This window comes from Microcaecilia unicolor, chromosome 2, assembly GCF_901765095.1.
Source record: "Microcaecilia unicolor chromosome 2, aMicUni1.1, whole genome shotgun sequence".
Classification (NCBI taxonomy): Eukaryota; Metazoa; Chordata; class Amphibia; order Gymnophiona; family Siphonopidae; genus Microcaecilia; species Microcaecilia unicolor.
In genome coordinates, this window is record NC_044032.1 from 66012089 (window position 1) to 66037986 (window position 25898).

A 25898-nucleotide genomic window follows, 5' to 3' on the forward strand; every position below is an offset into this window, starting at 1 on the left:
ACGCCGTTTTCTTAGTCACCGCAGTGATTAAAGAATCCACGGTAGGCCAAAAAAAGGCCTCCCGTTCACTTTCAGGCAAAGGATAGAGGCGGGACATAGCCCTAGCCACTTTGAGGCTCGCTTCCGGGACATCCCATTGAGCCGAAATCAAGGTGTGCATGGCATCATGCACGTGGAAGGTTCTAGGCGGGCGCTTCGTCCCCAGCATAATGGCGGAGCCAACAGGGGCTGAGGGAGAGACGTCCTCCGGAGAAGAAATCTTCAAAATGCTCATGGCCTGCACTAACATAGGCCACGTGGAGATCGATCGGGGAACCCCCTGCCCGCTATAAAAATTACCTGCTTCTCGCTCCGAGCTGTAACGAACTGGTGTCCCTGTGAGTAGCTGCAATAAACGTTTAAATAAACGTTGAAATAAACGCCCTTAAGGACGTCCAAAATTTTTTTTTTTTTTTTTTTAATGGAGCCAGAGGGAGGGGGGAGAAAAGGAGGGACCTGGCACCACCAGGTTTGCACTTGCTCAAGAAGAACCCTCAACCCCAGGTACTCAAGAAAACCTAAAAATTAGGCTTGGAGACCTAGCCAGAGCTGCTGCTGTGTGTGACCACCACCTGCTGAGATAGAGAACATACTGAGGAGTTTCCGGCAGCACATGACCACATATAGGGAGGCTCTCTATCTCCACCTGCTGGTAGATGGACACAACCCACCAGTCTATGGATTGATCAGCATGATGATATGGAAATTTAAAATGAATTGGAAAAAATGTTTTTCACTCAACGTTGAATTAAACTCTGGAATTCGTTGCCGGAGAATGTGGTAAAGGCGGATAGCTTAGCGGAGTTTTAAAAAGGTTTGGACGGCTTCCTAAAGGAAAAGTCCATAGACCATTATTAAATGGACTTGGGGAAAATCCACTATTTCTGGGATAAGCAGTATAGAATGTTTTGTACCTTTTTGGGATCTTGCCAGGTATCTGTGACCTGGATTGGCCACTGTTGGAAACAGGATGCTGGGCTTGATGGACCTTTGGTCTTTCCCAGTATGGCAATACTTATGTACTTATGTAGCTTGGAGAAAAGACGGCTGAGGGGAGATATGATAGAGGTCTATAAAATAATGAGTGGAATGGATCAGGTAGATGTGAATCATTTGTTTACTCTTTCCAAAAATATTAGGACTAGGGGGCATGCAATGAAGCTACAAAATAATAAATTTTAAACGAATTAAAGAAAACGTTTCTTCACTCAACGTGTAATTAAACTCTGGAATTCGTTGCCAGAGAATGTGGTAAAGGCGGTTAGCTTAGCAGGGTTTTAAAAAAAAGGTTTGGACGGCTTCATAAAGGAAAAGTCCATAGACCATTATTAAAATGGATTTGGGGAAAATCCACTGCTTATTTCTGGGATAAGTAGCATAAACTGTTTTGTACTTTTTGGAGATTTTGCCAGGTATTTGTGACCTGGATTGTCCACTGTTGGAAACAGGATGCTGGGCTTGATGGACCTTTGGTCTGTCCCAGTATGGCAATACTTATGTACCCTTATTAGTAAAACTACATTGGCTCCATATAGAGGCTAGCCTGGTATTTAAAACTTGTGTATAGTATTTTTGATATTACAAGGTCAGGCCCTGGCTTATATGTTGCTGGTAAAGAGTCCAGCAAAACAATTGTAAATGCTCCTCCAAACATTTTTCAACCCTTCATTATCCAGGTGCATCAAATGTTAGACATAAGATTTTCTAGTACTTTCACTTTTGAAGCTACAAAAAAAACTGGAATCTACTACCATGTTACTTGAAATGTATGTCCAATTATAACCAATTTCAAAAATCTCTGAAAATTTTTCTACTTCAGAATGTATTTTCTGAGTAGATTCAGTATAGGTCTGTTAATTTAATGTTACTTGTTTTTGCTGATTACCCCGAGAATTGCTCAGTTTATTCTTTTGTGAACCGCCTACCAGCAGTTTGGTAATGACGGGTTATAAATGCAATTTGAAATGTAATGTACAGAAGTTCAGGCATCATGCAAGTCAAACTCCCCGAGAACAGCATGGTGCCAGCTGGAATAGAGTACCTATTTCAGGGGCAGCTGCAACTACAGGAGGTAAAACACTGAGGACATGAAAATGCTAGGTGCTGTGGAGAAATTTCTAGGGGTCATGGCAACCTGGTACCAGGATTTTCTGGGCCTGGGATGTAACCATTTTGTCAGTTTTTCATTTTCCCAGCTTTTTTTTTTTTTTTGTTACATTTGTACCCCGCGCTTCACATCATCAGTCCTTAACTGTTTAAATTGATTCTGTAAATGCAATTCTCTGGAGGAACAACACACTCTTACCATGTACTGAATATCCTTATGACAAGGCGAATTAAAGAAGAAGGTGCTGAAAATGGGTAGGTAGAGGCTGTCTGACAAAACCGTCAAGTATGTTTCTGTGAATTGAAAAGCCACAGGATATTGCTGGACCAACTGCCAAACACAATCCAGGAACAGCAGGAAAACTGGTGCCTTAAACAGAGGGGAGAGAAATAAGAGCGCCATTAAATTTCCATGAAACCTAGCTGCAGCACATTCTCATTCTTATCTGATAGCAAGGTACAGAGCACACCTCTATGATATTTGGTAGAACAGTTCCTCCAGGAGGAAAGAATGACATAATACAAAATGCGTGAGAAAATTTTGAATAAAAAAGAAATGAGTAGTTTTTCATTCACCATAATATTTATTTTCTTTTATTTTTACCCCTCCTTTCCTTTTCCCTTTTACTGTGATTATACAATCGCTGTACATATATTTGACAGAAAGCACTGGTGTTTACAGGTCTTGTGAATGCAACCTACTGCTTCCAATAGCTAAGGCAATCTCACTCCAAACAGGGGTTCTCCAACCAGTACTCGGGTCACACCTAGTCAGTCAGGTTTTTAAGATAGCCACAGTGATTATGCAGATATTGATTTGCATACAATGGAGGTAGTGCATGCAAATTTATCTCACGCATACTCACTGTGGATATCTTAAAAACCTGACTGACTGGGTGTGTCCCAAGGACTAGGTTGAGAAAACCTGGTCTGGAGAATACTCCTGAGCCATTTAGAGATGGGGCGAAGGCTTACTGTATGTTCCAAAGTTTACTACACTACCAGTTTTGCCCTACTCCAACTAGAAAGCTAAACCTTGTACTTTTCTAAATAATACTCAAGGCAACATACAGCATTATTAGTACTCAGCATCTCCAAAGAACTTACTATCTAAATGGGCACCTGAGGCAATGGATAATAAAATGAGTTGCTGAATGTCAGAAGCAGTGTTTGAGGGTGAAGTGGGATTTGAGGCCAGGTTTCCTTGGTTCTCATCCTATTGGTCCAATTGCAAGGTTATTTCTTAGTTTTGGCTGAGTACTAGATTTTGCATTTTTCAGAGATCCTATAAAGGTCAAAGCACACCACAGTCACACTCAGAAAGTGCTGCAGTTTTCCGATTTGAAGATACTGAAACCCTAAGGGGCAGTAAAGTTTTTTGGACCTTTCATTGTTATTTTTGACAGCTCTAAAAAATATGCTAATTGTTTTGTGGCCGTTTCCAGTAACCAACTTGGAACTAAACTGAACTGCAGACAATTATAAAGCAAAGATACTTACCTGTAGCAGGTATTCTCCGAGGACTGCAGGCTGATTGTTCTCACTGATGGGTCGGCGTCCACGGCAGGGGCGTATCTGCGTGGGGCCTCAGGGGCCTGGGCCCCCGCAGATTTCGCCCTGGACCCCCCTACCGCTGCCAACCCTCTCCCTCCGTTGCTCGCCTACCTTCACTGGCGGGGGACCCCAACCCCCGCCAGCCGAGGTCCGCGTCCTCCTGCCCCTGCCGGCTGCCTTTAAAGAATTCCGTCAGCTGGCGGGGGACCCCCAACCCCCGCCAGCCAAGCCGAGGTCCTTTCATTTTTCCACTGAAGCTGGCGCCGACGAAAGTTTCTTTTGAGTCTGACGTCGCTGCACGTTGTACGTGCAGGACGTCAGACTCAGAAACAGAATGAAGCTGTTTCTGAGTCTGACGTCCTGCACGTACAACGTGCAGCGACGTCAGACTCAAAAGAAACTTTCGTCGGCGCCAGCTTCAGTGGAAAAATGAAAGGACCTCGGCTTGGCTGGCGGGGGTTGGGGGTCCCCCGCCAGCTGACGGAATTCTTTAAAGGCAGCCGGCAGGGGCAGGAGGACGCGGACCTCGGCTGGCGGGGGTTGGGGTCCCCCGCCAGCGAAGGTAGGCGAGCAACGGAGGGGGAGGGTTGGCAATGGCAGCGGCTGGGGGGAGGGGGATCGGCAATGGCGGCGGCGGCGGGGGGGGCTATAATGTGCCCCCTCACTCTGGCCCTGGCCCCCCTACCGCCGCAGTTCAGATACGCCCCTGGTCCACGGTGGCCCAGGAATGGAGATTTTTTCCAGCAAAAATCAACAAACTTTGTGACAGATTCCAGAGCGCGGGACAGACGCACTGCACAGCCATCTTCCCGTCTGCACGCTTCCGTTCCCGCCTCAGTTATATCAAACAGCAAATAAGAAACAACAAGGACAACAACTCCAAAGGGGAGGTGAGCGGGTTGGTGAGAACTATCAGCCTGCTGTCCTCGGAGAATACCTGCTACAGGCAAGTATCTTCGCTTTCTCCAAGGACAAGCAGGCTGGTCAATTGGGCCTTGCAACAGCGAGGACATAACAAAGATTGACCTACGAAGAAACAGCTGAGAGTGCAGCCTGGAACAGAATAAAAATGGGCCTAGGGGGGTGGAGTTGGATTCTAAACCCCGAACAGATTCTGCAGCACCGACTGCCCAAACCGACTGTTGCGTCAGGAATCCTGCTGAAGGCAGTAATGAGATGTGAATGTGTGGACTGATGACCACGTCGCAGCCATGGCTCTAACACTATGAGCCGTGATGTGACCCTCAAGAGTCAGCCCAGCTTGGGCATAAGTGAAAGAAATGCAATCTGCTAGCCAATTGGAAATGGTGCGTTTCCCAAGAGCGACTCCCCTTCTGTTGGGATCAAAAGAAACAACCATTTGGGCGGACTGTCTGAAGGGGTTTGTCCGCTCCACATAGAAGGCCAATGCTCTCTTGCAGTCCAATGTATGCAAATGACGTTCAGCAGGGCGGGTATGAGGACGGGGGGAGAATTTTGTCAAGACAATTGACTGGTTCAGATGGAACTCCGACATCACCTTCGGCAGGAACTTAGGGTGCGCAAGGAGGACTACTCTGTTATGATGAAATTTAGTATAGGGAGCATGGGCTACCAAGGCTTGAAGCTCACTGACCCTACGAGCTGAAGTAACAGCCACCAAGAAAATGACCTTCCAGGTCAAATACTTCAGATGGCAGGAATCCAGTGGCTCAAAAGGAGGCTTCATCAGCTGGGTGAGGATGACGTTGAGATCCCATGACACCGGAGGAGGTCTGACAGGGGGCTTCGACAAAAGCAAACCTCTCATGAAACGAACAACTAAAGGCTGTCCAGAGATAGGCTTACCCTCCACACGGTAATGGAAAGCACTAATCGCACTAAGATGAACTCTTACGGAGCTGGTCTTGAGACCAGATTCTGACAAGTGTAGAAGGTATTCAAGCAGGGTCTGTGTAGGACAAGAGCGAGGATCTAGGACCTTGCTGTCACACCAGATGGCAAACCTTCTCCATTTAAAAGAGTAACACATCTTCGTGGAATCTTTCCTGGAAGCAAGCAAGACTCGGGAGACATCCTCAGAAAGACCCACGGAGGCAAATTCTAAGCTCTCAACATCCAGGCCGTGAGAGCCAGAGACTGGAGGTTGGGGTGTAGAAGCGACCCCTCGTTCTGAGGGTTGGAAAACACTCCAATTTCCATGGTTCTTCAGAGGACAACTCCAGAAGAAGAGGGAACCAAACCTGACACGGCCAAAAGGGCGCAATAAGAATCATGGTACCGTGGTCTTGCTTGAGTTTCAGCAGAGTCTTCCCCACCAGAGGTATGGGCGGATATGCATACAGAAGGCCCTTCCCCCAATGTAGGAGAAAAGCATCCGACGCTAGTCTGTCGTGGGCCTGAAGTCTGGAACAGAACTGAGGAACCTTGTGATTGATCTGAGTGGCAAAAAGATCCACCGAGGGGGTGCCCCACTCTCGGAAGATCTTGCTTACCACGCCAGAGTTGAGCAACCACTCGTGAGGCTGCATAATCCTGCTCAACCTGTCGGCCAGACTATTGTTTACGCCTGCCAGATACGTGGCTTTGAGAAACATGCCGTGCTGGTGAGCCCAAAGCCACATTTGAACGGCTTCTCGACACAGGGGGCGAGATCCGGTGCCCCCCTGCTTGTTGATGTAGTACATGGCAACCTGATTGTCTGTCTGAATTTGAATAATTTGATTGGACAGACGATCTCTGAAAGCCTTTAGAGCAATCCAGACCGTTTGCAACTCCAGGAGATTGATCTGAAGACCTGATTCCTGGAGGGACCAAGCTCCTTGAGTGTGGAGCCCATCTACATGCGCTCCCCACCCCTGGAGAGATGCATCCGTGGTCAGCACTTTTAGAGGCTAAGGAATTTGGAAGGGATGTCCCAAGGTCAAATTGGATCGAATTGTCCACCACTGAAGGAAACTGTGAAAATCAGTGGACAGCTGGATCACATCCTCTGGATTCCCTGCAGCTTGATATCACTGGGAAGCTAGGGTCCATTGAGCCGATCTCATATGAAGACGCGTCATGGGAGTCACATGAACTGTGGAGGCCATATGGCCTAGAAGTCTCAACATCTGCCGAGCTGTGATCTGCCGAGACGCTCTGGCCATGGAAACAAAAGACAGAAGGTTGTCTGCCCTCGCCTCGGGGAGATAGGCATGAGCCGCCTGGGAGTCCAGCAGAGCTCCTATAAATTCTAGTTTTTGAACTGGAAGAATGTGGGACTTTGGGTAATTTATCACAAACCCGAGTAGCTCCAGCAGTTGAATAGTCATCTACATGGACTGTAGAGCTCCTGCCTCCGAGGCGTTCTTCACCAGCCAATCGTCGAGATAAGGGAACACATGCACTCCCAGTCTGCGTAGCGACGCTGCAACCACCGCTAGGCATTTTGTAAACACCCTGGGCGCAGGTGCGAGACCAAAGGGCAGCACACAATACTGAAAATGCTGTGTTCCCAGACAGAATCGAAGATACTTCCTGTGAGTGGAAAGTATCGGGATGTGTGTATAAGCATCCTACAAGTCCAGAGAGCATAGCCAATCATTTTTCCTGAATCATGGGAAGAAGGGTGCCCAGGGAAAGCATCCTGAACTTTTCTCGGCCCAGGAATTTGTTCAGGGCCCTTAGGTCTAGGATGGGACACATCCCCCCGGTTTTCTTTTGCACAAGAAAGTACCTGGAATAGAATCCCAGCCCTTCGTGCCTGGGTAGAACGGGCTCGACCGCATTGGCGCTGAGAAGGGCGGAGAGTTCCTTTGCAAGTACCTGCCTGTGCTGGAAGCTGAAGGACTGGGCTCCCAGTGGGCAAGGTGGCTGTCGGGAAGGTGGCTTGTACCTACGCTTATTGTAAGCATAGGGAGCAGGCCTCCTTCCCCGGAAAAACCGTCTGGTAGATGCTGAAGGCGCCCGGTGGGAGAGCTTGTCGAGGGCGGTTTCCTGCTGGTGGAGCTGCTCTACCACTTGCTTGACTTTCTTGCCAAAAATATTATTCCCCCGGCAAGGAACATCCGCAAGCCACTGCTGGGTTCGATTGTCCAGGTCAGAGGCATGCAGCCATGAGAGTCTGCGCATCACTATACCTTGAGCAGCTTCTCTGGACACAACATCAAAAGAGTCGTAAGCACCCCTGGACAGGAATTTACGACACGCCTTCAGCTGCCTGACCACCTCCTGAAAAGGCCTGGCGTGCCCCGGAGGGAGCTTGTCCACCAAGTCCGCCAGTTGCTTAACATTGTTCCCCATATGGATGCTCGTGTAGAGCTGGTATGATTGGATCTTGGACACGAGCATAGAGGACTGATAGGCCTTCCTCCCAAAAGAGTACAGAGTCCTAGACTCTCGCCCCGGGGGCGCCGAGGCTAAATCCCTAGTACTCCTGGCTCTCTTGAGAGCGGAGTCCACAACCATAGAGTCGTGAGGTAACTGCGACCTCATCAACTCAGGTTCTCCGTGAATCCGATATTGGGACTCAGCTTTTTTGGGAATGGTGGGATTACTGAGCGGTTTCATCCAGTTCTTAAGCAATGTCTCCTTAAGGACATTATGCAAAGGGGCAGTGGACGACTCCTTAGGTGGTGAACGATAGTCAAGGACCTCGAGCATCTCAGTCCTGGGCTCATCCTCAGTTACCACCGGGAAGGGAATGCCCACAGACATTTCCCAGACAAATGACGAGAAGGAGAGATTCTGTGGTGGAGAAAGCTTCCTCTCAGGTGAAGGAGTTGGATCAGAAGGAAGACCACAAGACTCCTCAGAAGACAAATACCTGGGGTCTTCCCCTTCATCCCACGAGGCATCCTCTTTGGTATCTGACAAGAGTTCTCTAACTGCAGTTTGAAACAGGGCCCATCTCGACACCGAGGAACCCCGTCCTCTATGGCGGTGCCGAGAAGTCGACACCCATGCCGGCGGCGATGAAGCTCCCTCCATCGACGTCGACAGGGAGTCGACCTGGGTGGCAGCCAAGGCCGATGCTGCAAGCGGTACCGGCGTTGGGGACCGCACCACAGGCACAGAGCCAGCTGCTGCTTCCATCGACGGTACCGAGGGCGCAAGCACCCCCCGGTACCGAAACAGACTGATGCAGCAGCCCTTCCAGGAGACCTGGAAGAATGGCTCGGATGCGCTTGTCTAGAGCCGCTGTCGAGGAAGGCTGTGGGGCCGGTGCAGAAGTCAGCATCAGAACCTGTGGAGGCCTGGGAGGCGGTACCGGGCTGTCCGAAGATCTACGCACCGACACCTCTTGTATGGAATGTGAGTGCTCCTCCCGGCGTCGATTCTTCTCGGGTGCCAAATCCTTCGACAACCCGGAGCTCCCGGTACCGTGTCTTGAAGGAGACCGATGACGATGCTTCTTTTTTTTTTTTTTTTTTAATGTTTTTTATTAAGTAGAGAAACAGACCATACAGATATGTAATTCAGAAAGTGCCAAAAGTACAAACAGCAAATTTAAATTCCATATTCCAAATACTGATATATGTCACGCAGTGGTGGGCATCTCTGGCCGATAGCCAACATAACTTGAACGAACTACTCGTATCCACTGCACCCTAGTCATGAGCCAGGTAATCATCATAAGACTTAAACAGGCTGCTTCTCCTCTTTCTTTTTGTTTTATCCCACCCCCTCCTAGGTGCCCGCCCCTCCCCCTACCCATCTCCTCCCCTCAGAACTGGTACTGGGTCTGCTTGGATTGTGTTATTATAGTAGGACTCCTCCATCTAATGTGAGAGCATGACAGAATGACCTCCTATGATGTCAGTACCCTCTATTTCCTCCATAACCCGGTGTAGATGGCATCCCTTTTACAATGTATATCCGTGTCCATTTCCCCTTGTTCCCAATCCGCCATCTGTGTCATACTAGCCTGCCATTTGACTAGGGGGGGGCGGTGTTGTGTCAATCCAGTGCTGTAACATGACTCTTTTTGCTAGCACTAAAGCCAGGAGGACAAACTTACATTGATGTGCTGATAGCCCCTGTTCTACAAGGTCAGCATCAGAACCTAGTATTAATATGTCATAAGACCATTCTATCTGAGCTTGTTATCAATAGAAATCAAACAAAATAAAGCATGGAAAAGAAAATAAGATGATACCTTTTTTATTGGACATAACTTAATACATTTCTTGATTAGCTTTCGAAGGTTGCCCTTCTTCGTCAGATCGGAAATATCTGAGCTTGGAGAGCTCCCTCCAGCCGCACTAAAACGCCCTTCCAAAAATCTTGCAGCATCCAACATTCTAAAAAGTGGTGTATTATTGTGCCTTTGCCCCTTTGGCATTTTTCACATCCGTCCGAATCCCAGAGACCCAACCTCTTGCCCTTACATCTGGTGACATAGGCAATATGAAGTATTTTGAATTGTATTTCATGAAGCCCCACATTAGGCGTGATTTTGAAAGACAAAAAGAAACATCTAAATAATTCCTGCTCTGAGATCTCCTTCCCTATAAGCGAGCTCCATTGTTGTGCCAACTGGGCATAAAAAGGCGCTGAGCGCCAAGCCAGTCCCAATCTATACCAGTATGACAACCTATTATTTTCTGGTGATAGCTGCATGAATTCCTTGTCTAGTTTGGTAAAAGTCGGGTACTCGTTACCTGGGCTTTTCAAGGATTGCATGTAATGCACAAGTTGTAGGTGAGAGAAAGCTAGCTGCTGTGGCAGCCCCCACTCAGATTGGCACATAGAGATTACTGACACCCCATTTGGACCCATTTTTGCATGCGCGATTTCCCCTGCCCCGCAGGAAACCTAGGATTATTCCGCACTTCTAGGAATGGGGAGGCTCCTCCCGCCCCTCCTACCCTCCCCCTCCACAAAAGTGGAGATACCGTAACAGACGCTCCTATGTTATGAATAACTGAAAAAAGCGAAAATGGCTCGGCCTCATTCTCCCACACTTCTGCAGAGGCGAACACCCTTACCCCCGTGTGCATTTCATGGATCCATCTTAGTAATGATGCAACATTGTATAGCCTAAGGTCCGGTAACTTGACCCCTCCCTCCTTCCTATCCCTTGTCAGCTTATGATAACCAATACGCGCCTTCCGGTGGCCCCAGATGAAGGAGGAGATTACTCCCCGAAATGCACTCTCATCCCTGCTCTTTTTCCATAAGGGCATCATCTGAAGTGGGTATAAGAAGTTGGGGAATAGCACCATTTTCACCAATGCCACTCTACCTAGGAAAGATATGGGATACTCCTTCCATCTGCCACACAGCTTTCGGATGGCCTCCAGCTTATTGCTGACATTCCTCCTTTACATTTGGTTGAAATCCAGATTTAAGTGTACTCCCCAAGTACTTCAGAGTTCCTGTCGACCACGCCAGGGGAAAGTTTGGAAGCTGCCTGCAGGCACAATCAGAAGATAGCGCCATCACCTCTGATTTCTCAAAATTAATCTGAAGTCCTGAAAAAGACCCAAATTGCTTTATCAAAGCAATAAGTAGGGGGATGCCCCTGGACGCACATTCCAGAAAAATTAGCATGTCATCTGCAAAGAGATTGACCTTGTATTCTTGCTTTCCTACTTGGATCCCCTGTAGTTCTAACAGCTGTCGGATTTTGCAGGCAAGTGGTTCGATAGCTAGAACAAAGAGCATGGGTGACAGAGGACAGCCCTGTCTAGTCCCCCTTGCCAGAGCGAATGTTTTAGACAAAATGCCATTTATCAAAATCTGGGCTGTGGGTCTGCTGTTTAGGGCATGCACCCCAGACAAAAATTCCCCAAATATGCCAAAATGCGGTAAGATCCAAAACAAATGATCCCACAGTATCTTATCAAATGCTTTTTCCGCATCTAAACTGGCAATGATGGTATCTCCAGGTTTCCCCCCCGTTCTTCATTGCACTCAGTGCCCTCAGAATGTTCGTGGAGGCATATCTGCCTGGAACGAAACCAGTCTGATCACTATGAATCAATGAGGGAAGAACTCGCCCCAGCCTAGTAGCCAGAATGCTAGCAAACATCTTAATGTCTTGGTTTAATAAAAAAATTGGCCTGTACGAACCCAACTGCTCTTTGTCCCTTCCTGGCTTGGGCAACACTACTATGGTGGCATGGGTCAATTCGCCCACTGCTTGCCCCGGTGACATCAGAGCCTGCCCCAACTCTCTGAAAGGACCCATTATGTGTTCCCCCAAGATCTTACCGAACTCGGGCCCCAGCCCATCTGGCCCGGGGGCCTTCGCTAATTTAAATCTTTTGAGGGCGGCTTGGATTTCCTCTCCCTGAATGGGCGCATTCAGAGCATCTACGTGATCTGGGGCCAAGAACGGGAGGTGAAGACCCTGAAAAAACTCTGCGCGCTGGGTCACATCGCAATTCTCTCTGCTTTTTGAATAGTTCCAAAATCTTGGCCTTTATCGCACAGATTAAGTACCTGACGATAACAGGTCTCGCCCTTCCAGATTCTTCTCTGCGAACTCCAATTCTATGCACTCGTTCTACTTGAACACAACCTGCCTCCAAGGGTAGCCCCAAGGCCTTCGGTAGCCAGCTCTCGGTCATCTCGCGTAGCTCACTCTCAGGCACATTCTCAGGGACTCCTATGATGTGCAGGTTATTTCTACAGCCCCTGTTGTCTTGATCTTCTACCCGTTCAAGTAGATTTTGGACCTGTGCCTCCAGCGTTCCTATCCGGGTTTCGGCAGCTGATAGTAGGTTTTCCTGCGCTGAGATGCGCTCCTCCGCGTGTTGGATCCGCACCGCGTGCCCTGCAACGCTGTCTTTGATTTCCTTCACTCCCTTGTGGAGTTTAGCCAGTTTGTCTTCTAAAAGTTGGGACAAATGTCTCATTGAGACCTGCACTGTATCCTCCTGCAATCCCGTCGCTGTTACCGGGATCCTCGGCGAGGGAGCCAGAGTGGAGGGGGAGGCGGAGGAAGAAGCCGGCGACACTATTTTCTTTACAGCCGTGTTCGACTTGTCTCGTCCCTGCTGCAATGATTTCACCGGCATCCCCTCACCTCCTCAGTCTCAATCTTTTAGTCCCAGCCTTGCCACACTCCTCGTCCACAACTTAGTCTCTTTTCCACGCGGAGAAATGTCAGAAAAAATGTGCTGTTTGGAAAAGGGGAGAGGAGCCGAGCCAACAGGCGTCCGCTCAGGCTTGTACCATCACGTGACCCCCCATGACGATGCTTCTTTGCCTTCGCTCAAAGCACGTCACCAGCACTCCTTGGTACCGACAAGGAGGACGTGGAATCCACACGCCTCCTCGGGGTCACAGCAGGAGCCCTCAAGACAGGTGGAGACCCGCTCGACGGTTCACTACTCTCAGCTAGTGGTGAAGTCTGGACAGCCATTACCTTCTCTCCCAATGTCGATGCCATCCCCGGTGCCGATGTTGACGTCGAGGAATCATTCGGAGCTCTGAAAAGACGGTCCTGAAGAGCTCGTCTTGACACCTGTGTCCGCTTTTCAAGCTCAGACGCAACTTACAGGCGTCTGGGCGATGGTCGGGCCCAAGGCACTGGATGCACCACGCGTGCGGGTCAGTGCCCGAGATCAACTGCTGGCACCGAGCACACTTTTTGAAGCCGCTGGGAGGCTTCAATGACATGAGCAGAAAAATCATGGTGGCGAAATCAAAAGGCTCGATTGTGCCAACAGAGGGGCACAAAAATGAAGGCCGCCTTGAAAGCGAAAGGAAACTTAAAAATGGGGGAAAAATAAGAAAATAAGGATTTCTTTTTTTTTTTTTTTTTAACTGGAAAAAGAAAAAGACAAGGCAACGAGAAACAAAAAGAAAGCGCGAATTAACAGCGCTAAAGGGCCAAAGTCTTTCTCTGGGCCTGAGGGAGACCGACACGCAGCCACTCTCCTCCGCAGAAAAAGAAAAACTGAGGTGGGAACGGACGCACATGGGCAGGAAGATGGCCGCAGATGCGCAGTGCATCTGCCCTGCGCTCCGGAAGCTGTCACAAAGTTTGTTGATTTTTGCTGGAAAAAATCTCCGTTCCTGGGCTGCCGTGGACGCCGACCCATCAATGAGAACAAGCAGCCGGCTTGTCCTTGGAGAATCATCACTATCCAGTTACAATGATCTTCAAGCTCTCTGTTCAGCTACCTGCTTACCCCAGTGTTCTCACAGAACTTTGGAACAGTTTTTTTAAAAAACGCATGGATATTTTATATACACAAACATAACAGCTAGTTTTCATAAGGAGTGTAGGTGTACCACCCCTTTGAAAATTGCCACAGGTACACAATAAATGTGGAGAATACACTGCTCTATGTGCAGGTAAATCTTATAAGGAATTTAAAGTGCTACACACATTCACAATCTATGTTTGACTTTCTGATCCTGCTCAAAACATAGCCCCAGGAAGCCTCTCCTAAATGTGGCTCAAGTACATGTGCTATGAGGAACCCCACACGTGCTTTTAGCCAAAGTGAGAGAGCTTATTATTTATTTGGATTTTGCTCACACATTTTTCAGGTGTGGCTCAAGGTGAGTTACATTCAGGTACACTGGGTATTTCTGTTCCTGGAGGGCTCACGATCTAATTTTGTACCTGAGGCAATGGAGGGTTAAGTGACTTGCCCAAGATCACAAGGAGCAGCAGTGGGATTTGAACTGGCCACCTCTTGATATCAAGACTGGTATGCTAACCACTAGGTTACTCCTCCACTCCACTTGATTACTTATCTTTGAAAACTGTCCTCGTAAGTTCTACCTTTCTTAGATAAGGGCTTCCCAAAATTTTCTTGGTGATCGTACAGCCTGCGTTTTTAGGACATTCACAATAAGAAGTTTATTTATTTATTTGTAGAATTTGTATCCCACATTTTCCCACCAATTTGCAGGCTCAATGTGGCTTACATTTGACGTAATGGCGGTTGCCATTTCCGGTTAACAGAATTACAAATGGTATTGCGTTCAGGTGCATACATACATGATATATATATATATATTTGCATATATGGATTTACTTCAGGCACAGTTGGTAAACATCCTGAAAAGCTGAGCAGTCCCATTTTAAAATGCACGGAACACTGTAGTCATTTCCTACACAGGGTAATGTTGCCATGTCAGGAATGAACTTCACTTCTATGCTAGAGTTTGTTAATGATCTTAGTCTCTCAAACTTACTACTAATGCTCATCTCAGCACTTGCCAAAGAGAGCCTCCATCTTGAGTTTATAGGACGTAATGTGTACAGTGTGCATGGAAAATCTTTTTAATCGAGCTACTAGCACACAATCTTTTTTTTTTTTTTGCCACATTTTCTTGGTCTCCGATTGCAATTGTTGGCATTTGAGGATCGTCTCCATATTAATCATTTGGTACCAACACTTCAAAAAGTTTCCGCAGTGATGTCTGGTGTGGAGAGATAAAGCTGGGTGTCGTAATCATAAAGATGATATTGGAAACCATGAGATGAGATCAGCGAGCCCAGGGAAGAGGTGCAGATTGAAAAAAGTAGGGGTCCAAGGACAGATCCCTGAGGAACTCCAACAGAGAGCGGGATGGGGGTGGAGGAAGATCCATGAGAATGTACTCTGAAGGTACGGTGGGAGAGATAAGAGGAGAACCAGGAGAGGACAGAGCCCTGGAACCCAAATGAGGATAGTGTAGCAAGAAGTAAATTATGATTGACAGTGTCAAAAGCGGCGGAGAGGTCGAGGAGGATGAGGATGGAGTAGTGACCTTTGGATTTGGCAAGGAACAGGTCATTACAGACTATAGTGAGTGCCGTTTCTGTCGAGTGTAGAGGGCAAAAACCGGATTGAAGCGGATCGAGGATGGCATGAGAGGAGAGAAAATCAAGGCAGCGGCTGTGAACGGCACGTTCAAGTATCTTGGAAAGGAAGGGTAGGAGGGAGATGGGGCGGTAGATGGAAGGGCAGGCAGGGTCTAGTGATGGTTTTTTGAGGAGTGGTGTGACTACAGCATGTTTGAAGGAGTCAGGGACAGTTGCAGTGGAGAGAGAGAGGTTGAGGATATGACAGATGGGGGGGGGGGGGGGGGGGGTGACAGTAGGAGAGATGGTGTTTAGTAAGTTAGTGGGGATGGGATCAGAGGAACAGGTGGTGCATTTCGAGGAGGCCTAAGTGATCACATCTTCATTCTCCACAATTCTGTCAGGGCCATGATCCCAATGTTTTTTTTGGTGTTACAGACCTTTGCGCCTTTTGTGCCTCAAATGCATCATAGCATGTGGTTGAAAATTTCTGCATATCCTGATTTAAGATTACAGCCCATGTAAAAATATTGCAAGCAACTCACCTCCTCTTTATCTGTTTGACGTAGATGGTTGCAGCGATCTAAGAAAGCATGCCCTCCCATAACCCACTCCTTCTGGACCAGGCTCTGAAAACCAAGCTTTGTTCTGTAGTATGGATCCATCATCATCTGTACTAGACCCGCAATCACACAACAAAGATCGGAGGCGCTCTCTTCTGAAGGGACAGGGAGAGAAGTATTTAAGTGGTGAAAACATAAGGCATTCAACAATCATACTTCTTAAGCTCTATATTTTCACTCTCTGGCACAGAATATTTCTGCTCATTTAGGATCCCATCACTTTGCTTCTTGTGATCAGTTTATTTAAAAAATCCTTTAAACCTATCTATAATCTTGTAAGAAGAATCTCAACTGTTAGAGCTTGTGACTCATTTGTCATATTGAGCAGCTAGTATGGTTGAATACTTGCCTGCTGGCATAGCAAAATATACCTTTTAAACCATTGCTGCAGGTTTGTGCATACTAGGGGGCAAGATCACAGAGAAAAAGGATGGGAAAAAGTAGGGCAGAGAGAGACCAGATGGGCAAGTTCAATGTATAGCCCTTCAACAGTGATTAAAAAGCAGGTATCACCCATCATTCTATAAAATGCATTAGTTTAGAGCTTACATGGCTTTCAAGAGCTACATGTGGGGGGATTTTAGGTTAAAAATATTTATTGAACAAAACATGCAGAATAATACAAATAATATACTACAGCAGTTCCAGCATTTCAAAAGTAGAACAAACCCCCCTCCCCTAACTCCACTCCAGAAACAAAAAGTCTCTCCCCTCATAGTGAAGCCTCCCCAACCTACCCCTACCCCCGTCCAAGTAGCCAGCTTAAGAAACATGTCATGACTACAGACAGAACCAACCAGAGAGAGAAAATAAAACACCATAATGTCAAACTAACAAAGAAGCCTCAAAAAACACGTTATGTGAGAGAGCACCTTCCTAAAAGAAGATCAATAGGAGAATGGCCACCGACTTCCCATTACCATATCCAACTGGAAGAGGCTTGGACTCTTATAGCCTCCACCAGCCAACAAATTAAGGCCTAACCAAACCACAATCCCATTCCTTTCCCACCCCATCTCAAGCTGTTCCTCAAGCTCTCTTTCCCTCAGTAAATAAATACAGTATCAGTGTGGACAAGGGAACAAAAAAGAAAATAAGCAAAAACCAGTATACATCAGCATTGCAACTTTTTGACAATAGTACTTCTAGTGTGCGGTGGGTGAGACTGAACAAAGAACCCCCAAATCTCCAGAAAATGTTTGGAATGCTTAACAGTTAGATGGGCCTCCTGTGCCTCCCACATCATAAGTGTGTTCCTCCATTGCCAGTGAGTGGGTCCCTCTGATACCAGCCATTGCTTGAGAATACATTTTTCCCCACCAATGCAGCCTTACAAACAAATGGGACTACACCCTTAATCCCCACCCCCTCAAATTGTTCAAAACTCAAACCTCAAATGAAAGTTTAATCAGAGTACCAAGCAATTGACTTAAATAATTAAGTATCTCATCCCAAAAGACATATATGGTGGGACAATTCCAAAAGACATGGAACAAGATTCCCTCAGCCGTGCCACACTTTGCACAAATAGGTGACTGTAATACATGGACCTTAAATGCATGGACAGGGAAGAAATAGGATCTGTGAAGAATCTGAAATTGACACAAAAGTCAGCCCCTTGAGCAAGCTGGGGAACCCCCCTCACCACACGAGGGAAATCAAGTAAACCCAAGGGAGTGGCTCAACTCTCCAGACAAGGCCTGTTGTAAAAGCCCATAATCTCTCACAGGACCCAAAGTTTGAAGCGATCTATGCAAGGCGGATATACTAATTTTATCCCCCTGAACGAGAGAGAGCAAATGAATGAAGAGAGGGAATTGCAAATCCTGCAGGCCCAAAGTTCCCACACAGCAAGCTATGTGGCAGTACAGTTGGCAGTATGCAAAGGATACCCCCCTACAGTACTGGACCCCAGCTGGTAATGCCCTAAATTGGTGTAAAGACCCCACTGGTGTCAAAAATGTTCCAGAAGCAAAAACCCCATTATGTCCCAGCGTACAAACACCCCATTCTCCAAACCAGGAGTAAACGCACTATTGCCCCGAAGAGGCAATAGCACAGCACAATTAGGATTCAACATTGCCCCGAAGAGATAATAGCATAGTACAATTAGGATTCCCTCCCCAGAACCTTACCAGGTCAATCCAAAGCTCCCTGAAGGGTTTCAGAAGCCAATTAAGCTGCACGTCTCCAGCTACTAAAGAAGAGGGGGCACAGAGCAAGAAAGTAAGTGCCAAGGTGCAAAATGGTCTCTCTGCAGAGTCAGCAAAGTGTAATCCAATGTCTTCTGTAACCAATCCTTCAAGTGTCTCACTAAACAAGCCTGACTGTATCTCTGCAACTCAGGTAAGCCCAACCCTCCCCCATCGTCCAGTTGCTATACAGAGCTTCCTCCCCTGCCCCTCCAACAAAAGGGCCCCCCCATCATGCCATTCAACAGGCACAATTCCTTCTAGGTCAACTTAATGGGGAGAAGCTGCTAAAACATATAACTATTTTGGAAAAATAGTCATCCAAAAAAGACTAAAATGTCCACTCACAGAGAGGAGCAGATGTGTCCATATAGCTAAATGCTTCTTGGTCTCATGCAATAAGTGGGGGATATTGACTGTGCGTAGTTGGTGGGGATCAGAGGGAAAAAAAATACCCAAGTAGTGAATGCTGCCTTGCGCTCATCGTAATGGAATGTCCTCCCCCAAATCTCACTCCAGACCCCCTCCAATAACCAATGCTTCAGATTTCTGATAATTCAATGTAAAGCCTGAAAGGTCCCCATATTCAGCAAAAGTCTCCAAAAGGGCCCTCAAGGAAGACCAAGCATCTGCTAGGTGGACCAGGAGGTCATCAGCAAATGCCACGATTTTGAAAACTTGAGAACCATCCTGACTCCCTGAACCTTCAGATGCTCCTGCATGTCCCTTAAAAGCAGGTCTAAAGTTAGCACAGACAAGAAAAGGGACAAAGGACAACCCTGCCTTGTACCCCAATGGATATCAAAATCTTCTGACATCCCGCCATTAACCAGAATCCTGGCTTTCAGCCCAAAGTACAGGGCATGACAGCCATCTCAAAGGTGTCATCTATGCCACAGTGGTGTAACAGTCGAAACATAAAATCTCATCTCATGTAGTCAAAGGCTTTTTCAGCATTAAAGCTGATTAACAATGAAAACTCCTTGCCCCGATGTATCTGTCCCAAAGAAGCTAAGATTTTCCTGAGATTCTTGACCTCATGCTGCTCCTTAACAAACCCCATCCTGGGAGTCCAACAAGACAGAGGGGGGCACCCTTGCTAATCAGTTAACCAAACATTTGGCCAGGGGAGAACCCTTGCTAATCAGTTAACCAAAACTTTGGCAAACAGCTTGACTTCTATGCAAAGCACAGAAATGGGGCAATAATATTCAGGCAGTGCCACATCTCTCCCTGGTTTTGAAAGAACTATAATCTGGGCAACTGAAAGACTAGCTGCGATTGACTTATGGGCAATAATGCTATTGAAGACCCTCGCAAGAGTGGGGAAAATCCCCCCCTCCTGTAAGAGCTTATAAAATTCACCCTGGAGCCCTACCAAGAGCACTATGCCGAATCACTCTCTCAACCTCCTCAGAATCAATGGTAGCATCCAAAAGAGTTCGATCCACTGCCGAAATCTGAGGTATACTGAGGTTGCTCAAATAATTATCTGCAGCTAGCCCCAGGTCCGGAAGGCAAGAGTACAGTTGTTCATAAGAAGACCTAAAAAGGTGGCAAATCTCCCCCTCAAACTGAAGCCACCTCCCATCCTGTCCTTGCATCTGTAAAATCTTCTGCGACCTGTCTCACGATTTAGTCAGGCGAGCCAGCAATGCCCCGGTTTTATTCCCAAATTTGTATAGTTGGGTTGATCAGCTGGTGGCACTGATGAGAACAGAACATTATAGCGACTGGACTAAGTGGTTTCTGGCAGGAACACCGGGGCTGAGAAGACTGATTATATATATGATAGTGACTGCAAATAATTGATCTAAAGAAAGTCTGTGTTGTTTAGATATATGCACACGACTGTTACCCAAGGAGTTGAGGGGAGTTAGATACTTCGCATCTACCCACACTTAGAAGGATTACAACCTTAGTGGTAGCAAGAGGTATGGAGTCTTTTTCAAGCAAGATGATGGTGCGCTGGGCCCATGCCTTATAGTCCGCAGTGTCGGGCTAGCTGGGTGGCGTTACTGAGGCTTTTTTCTCCACAATTGTATGTTGGATGCGTGACGGGGTGATAATAGTGCGAGTGTCAAATATCTTATATATATATATAGCTAGTGTGAGGCTGTGTTTAGATTTTCATTTATCACCTAGGCTTGAGTGGACTATTAGTCATCAGAAATTTAAAATAGTGCGCCAAAGTTTTCATCCGTCGATGCTTGAGTGCTAAGCAACTGAAGCTTATTTTAATGAGTAGGGTGAGAGCCAAAAACCCTCCTACCAAAGTACACTTGAGCCTCCAATCACAAGATTTCCCTGTCTCTAGCCTTACGTTTGTGACTATAACAACTGATAATTTCCCCCCCTGAGAACTGCCGTAGCAGTTTCCCAGTAGAGGACTGGATCCTGTTCATGTATCCGATTACAAGCCTGATAGTTCGTCCATTTAACCAACAAAAACTCCTGAAAGGAAGCATCCTGATAAGTCCAAAGGGAATCTCCACGGTATCCCATGGGCAGCTGATACTTGGGGAACAACTTCACTGAAATCATGGCATGATCTGATATCTCATAGGGTCCTATTGTTGCCTCTTTCCAAAACAACTCCCTAGACATCAACAGGTAATCAATACGTGATTGAGAAGAATGGGCCCTAGAAAGATGAGTATAATCCTTATCCCGGGATGAAAGGTTCTCCACACATTCAGCAAGTCTAACAAATTGCACAGCAAAGGGATCCCCCACGGAAGGAGCTCCAGAACCCCCCCCTCCCCCCCCCCCCCCCCCCCCCCGGGAACAGTCCAGTGCAGGGTACACCATCATATTCAAGTCTCCCCCTAAAATGATGGGAATTCTTGCAAAGGAAGTAATACGCTTAAATTAAGGTACAAAGAAACCTTTGACCAAGTGATAGGCTGTAAACATTACAACCCCCCCCCCCCCCCAAAAAAAAAAAATTGCTGGGTGTCCAAAGTGACATGGGCTATTACAAAACTACCTGTCTCATTCATCAGTAACTTATGGAACAAAGAAAAGCCTTTGCAAATTAAAATTATCACCAACGCTTTTCTTGCCTACTGCCAGAGCCCCATAGGTACTCCTCACCCACCAGTGCTGCAGTTTGGCATGTTCGAAGGCAGACAAATGGGTCTCCTGAAAGAACACCACATCCGCCCTCTTTCGTTGCCATGCTTGTAACATTTTGGATCTTTTTATGGGAGAAGAAATAGCTCCCACATTCCAAGAAAAAATATTCAGCATCGTATAATCCAAGGACATTGACAAAGCCATTCATATTGGCAAAACACACTAGATGGGGGGAACTGTCTCAGCACGCCATCCCTCCCCCCAAACTCATAACCATCTCAGCCACACCTCAGCAAACAGCAAAACTTCCCCTTCTTTAGCTTTCCAGCCATCCATCCCAACCCCTCTCCTTCCCATCCTCCCAATCCCTCCCTCAACTGCCCAGAACCAAAAGCAAAAAAGGACCCTAACCCCCCCCGCCCCCCCCCCAAAAAAAACTCAATCAATGGAAAACCCCCATGTCCATCAATTACCCCAAACACTCCCCTTAAAGGAAGCCGGTTACCAAAGAATGCTCCCCAAACTACTTCACCCCCACATTTGATAATACCAACATCTAAACCTCCAGGCTGTTAATATGCAGGCTATTTCCCCCTCTAGAACATATGTAGCTGCACACTAAATAAAAGAAACCCAATCTGGAGGAAAGCACATCAAGGAGTCGTGCTCAACAAGACCCAAAAGCAGAAAACAGAAATAGAGCCACAGACCCTGCAAAGAAAGGTCAGCACTAAAAATAAGGGTCAACCATCTCAATAATGACGAGTCTCAGTCCAAAAGGCAATCACAGCTCACAAAAGTCAGTGACCTCAGAAAACTACAAACAGCTGGTGCCCAAAAAGAGAAAGGCCTGCAATCATTCAGATGAACTCACAAAAAGAAATACAGAAAAGGTCTCCTCAGGGATTGTCCTATCCAACTACCAGCCGAGTCATAACATCCTTTGCTGCTTTCACAGAATCCAAAAAGTGTTGCTTACCGCCATAATCAATGAACAACCGTGCTGGATAAAGCAACACAAACCAGATCCTTTTTTCAAATAAAGTCTTGAAAATAGGGCTGAATTCCTGTCTCTTAGAGGACACCTGGGCAGAATAGTCTTGAAAGCAAAGGATTCAGTGGCCCCATATGAGAGTGTTTTGCCCAATCTCAGCACTTGTAAAATTTCCCATTTGTGAGAAAAGTTCAGCAAACGGATCGTCACAGCTCTGGGTCTGGAGCCTGCCTCCCTGCAGGGCCCAAGTGATGGGCACACTCAATACGAAGGGGGTCTGCATTGCTCTAACTACAGTGAGGAACCCAGCCGTGCCTCCAAAAAGCCTCGCAAGTCCCCCTCCTGTATGGTCTCTGGCAAGCCAACGAACTGCAGGTTATTGCGGCAGAGTCGGTTCTGAAGATCATCCAACTTACTTTCCAGTTGGGTAAGTTGATTAGACATGCACTGTGAGGCAAATTCCAACACGTGCTCCAAACTGGCAGCGTAATTTCCCCATGCACTCTGAGACAGAATCAATTTTATCCACAACATGTTTGAGCTGATGGCTGATCGTGAGCTACATCACAGCTTTAACTTCCGCTACAATCTCCGCAGTTCAAGTTGAGCTGAGTGATGGCTCCATCGGACTAGGTGGAGTCCAGAGGTCGAGATCATTCACTCCCTTTCCAAAGCCCCTTTGACACAATAAAATTGATTAAGCCAGCCAACCCTTCAAGCAGAGCACCGAAGGCTCTGTGCTATCAGCAGGCACTGAAGCAGGTTAGAACAATGCTGCTGGAGGGGAACTAGAGCAGTTGGACCCGGAAGCATCAGCTAATAGCGTCAAGTGACCATCTCGCATGTGGGGGGGTTTTAATTGGCCTGTCTTATTTCCTCTACACCTCAGTTTCCATCCAAATGGAAATCTGATACAATTCTGTTCACTGCTGCTTATATGAGAGAGCGCTCCACAGCAGCAAATCACAGTCACATAACCTAGTCCACATGTACACTGAATGTTACTGGTAAGATAATCTACCAAACTATTTCCTAACTCTTACAACTGAAATCTGATCCAAAGCTCCTGCAAGGCAAGACATAGCATTGCCACAGAACTGTCAGGGCATTTTGGGAATGGTAACATTTCTGGTCATTTATCTGCGATGTTTTAACAAGTTCTGATTTTTTTCCACAGATGCTCTAATTATAATACTTTTAAGTAGAAATGAACAAGCCCAAACATTTAGTTGTATTAAAATTTGCTGTTCCACCATATTGCACTATAAAAAAAAAACAGCACTTTAGGTCCAGTCTGGAAGCTCATTGGTTGTGCTGTGTGTTGACATGCGCAGGACCTGCTGTTTGATTCCTAGCTTTCTATGCCAGGCATGCAGGAATGATACGGAGGCAGCAATCATATGCCATTAGGGTTAAGAGGGACGCAGCAGTGGTTTAACTGATACACCAAAACACCTAGTGGTTGGTTGTACAGGCCACAACTACTGAATACTGTAAAGATTTCTGGTACATGTAGGTGAATTGCAAGAGGTATATAATACAGGGAAAAAATCTCCAGGTAGTTGTGAACAAAAGCTTGCAGTATCTGACTCCAGCCCTAATTCTACTTTGGAAGCTCAAAAGGAGCAACAGGGCAATTGCCAGACCAAAGAATAAGGAATATTTTGTTGTCACTATGATAGACTTTACAGAACATTAGTCATACTATATGGAAAATTCCCTCTGTGTTCTCCCACCCCCAGCCTCCTATTCAAACCCCTGCCCAGTACATGTTAGATTGGCTTGTGATTATTTTAACTTCTTTTGATACAAAATTTATTGTTCAGAGGTTGGCCAGAGGGGCAGTCACCCAGTGGAAAAAAAAAAAAGAAAAAAGCAGATGAAAATGAAGAAAATAAAATTCCACTTCCCTGTTATTGTTCATGTCTAGCAGTTCAGGGAAAAGACAGAGGAGCAGAAATCAGAATAGACAAGAGGACTGTGGATCAGAACGCAGAACAGATATACAAATAAGTTTGCCTGTGCCATGCACTAAAATGCCCTTTATGATTAGCACACTATGGCATAATTTCATTAACTTTTTTTTGTACCTAAAACACAAAAATAGCTACTAATAAAATGTCCTATTCACATCACATAAAAATACACAGATCAACACGAAGTACATATTTTTATGTTGTGTATATGTAGGTGTTCTCATGGGCACAGGCTGGACAGAGTTGCAAGATATGTTCATGTACTATAAAAATACATGCATATCCACAGAAACTTAGGTGGATTCCCTGTGCCTCTCACAGAGCAGGTATAAATATCTGTTCTAATACTTATTTTCCAGTACAAAAGGTGCATTTGCCTTTGCAGGTTTGGCATCCTGTTATAGAAGTACCCTTCTTGTGGCGTTGATCAAGCCACTTCATCTCCCTATGCATCCATCTGTATTGCAGCTCCTCCTCTTACCCACTCTCATCTCTCAGTGGTTGTAAGCCTACCAGAAACATGTTGCCAAACCATCTGCCCTAGAGGTAGCTGAACAAGGTTTCTAAGACATGGGGCTGAAAGCAAAATCGAGCTCTTTCTGGATGAAAGGTCAACTAAATCCAAACTTGCTCTTGTTCCTTACCAGTGCTTCTTTATACTTATTTCAAGCTGCATCTATGTGCTGGAGGAGTGATAAAACTCCAGAAGAAAAAAAAATACACAAGTTGCCTTACTTTCAAGAGAAACCTCATTTTTATAAAATGAAGGATGAGAGGACAAGTTTAACAGGTTTTTTTTTTTTTTTTTTTAAGTGTCACAGAAGCCCTAAATTTTACTGCATTCATTTCTAAAATGAAAAAAAAACAAAAAAAAACACTAGCCTTTTTCAAATCCATGTACCATACTATTTCCTTGCCTAAGGTGTGCTTACAATTAAAGCTGTACCCGAGGCAACAGAGGATGAAGAGAATAGCCCAAGATCACAGGAAACAGTTGTGGGAGAAGCACAGATGTCATGGTCTTACCACAGGATTCAAATATTTCTTAAAACAAATATGCAAAATATTACATTTGTGTTTCAAGAGTTACTATGCTAACCTGCGTGCCATGCTAGTTACAATACAGATAACAATGAGTATTTGCCACGGAGTTCAAAAACAATGAGTATTTGCCACAGAGTTCAAAATCTAAGTAGTATGGTAACTTACTCAAGGTCAAATTGTTTCAGCAGGAGGAAGAGAATTTCAATCCTGTTGTCCTGACCCATAGTTCATTACTTCTCCACAATGGGGCATTTTTTCCCCTTTTTACAGTAATTTTCTTTCACAACTTATTAGGGGGCTCTCATCTGCTTCAACATTGTGTAAAAAAAAGTTATTTTGTAATTATTAGTCTGCATAATACTCAGGAAAGTGTCTCACCTTTAAGGATAACATTGGTGCTCTCTGTCTCTAGGTATTCAGCCACTTCAATTGCTTTCGTCAAGCATTGTCTAATTAAACAAAAAAGGGAAAACAATTACCTGTAGTTTAGAAATGCTGGAGGATTCAATAAAACCAAGTGACTTTACCTGTAGCAGGTGTTCCCAATGAACAGCAGGATTCAAATCCTCATAAATG

General features: G+C 46.1%; 1 protein-coding gene across 3 annotated transcripts in view; it reads right to left on the minus strand.

Moving 5' to 3' along the window:
• The window catches only part of MTMR12 (myotubularin related protein 12), a 312654-nt gene that overhangs the window by 49422 nt on the left and 237334 nt on the right, over positions 1–25898 (minus strand). For 2 of the 3 annotated variants that reach the window (XM_030193002.1, XM_030193004.1), the window contains 3 exons: positions 25701–25771; positions 15961–16133; positions 2345–2515 (listed from right to left, as the gene is read on the minus strand). In XM_030193002.1, coding sequence (XP_030048862.1) covers positions 2345–2515; positions 15961–16133; positions 25701–25771 — 415 coding nt within the window. The remainder of the gene's footprint in view (positions 1–2344; positions 2516–15960; positions 16134–25700; positions 25772–25898) is intronic. The other variant, XM_030193003.1, reaches the window with a different exon arrangement.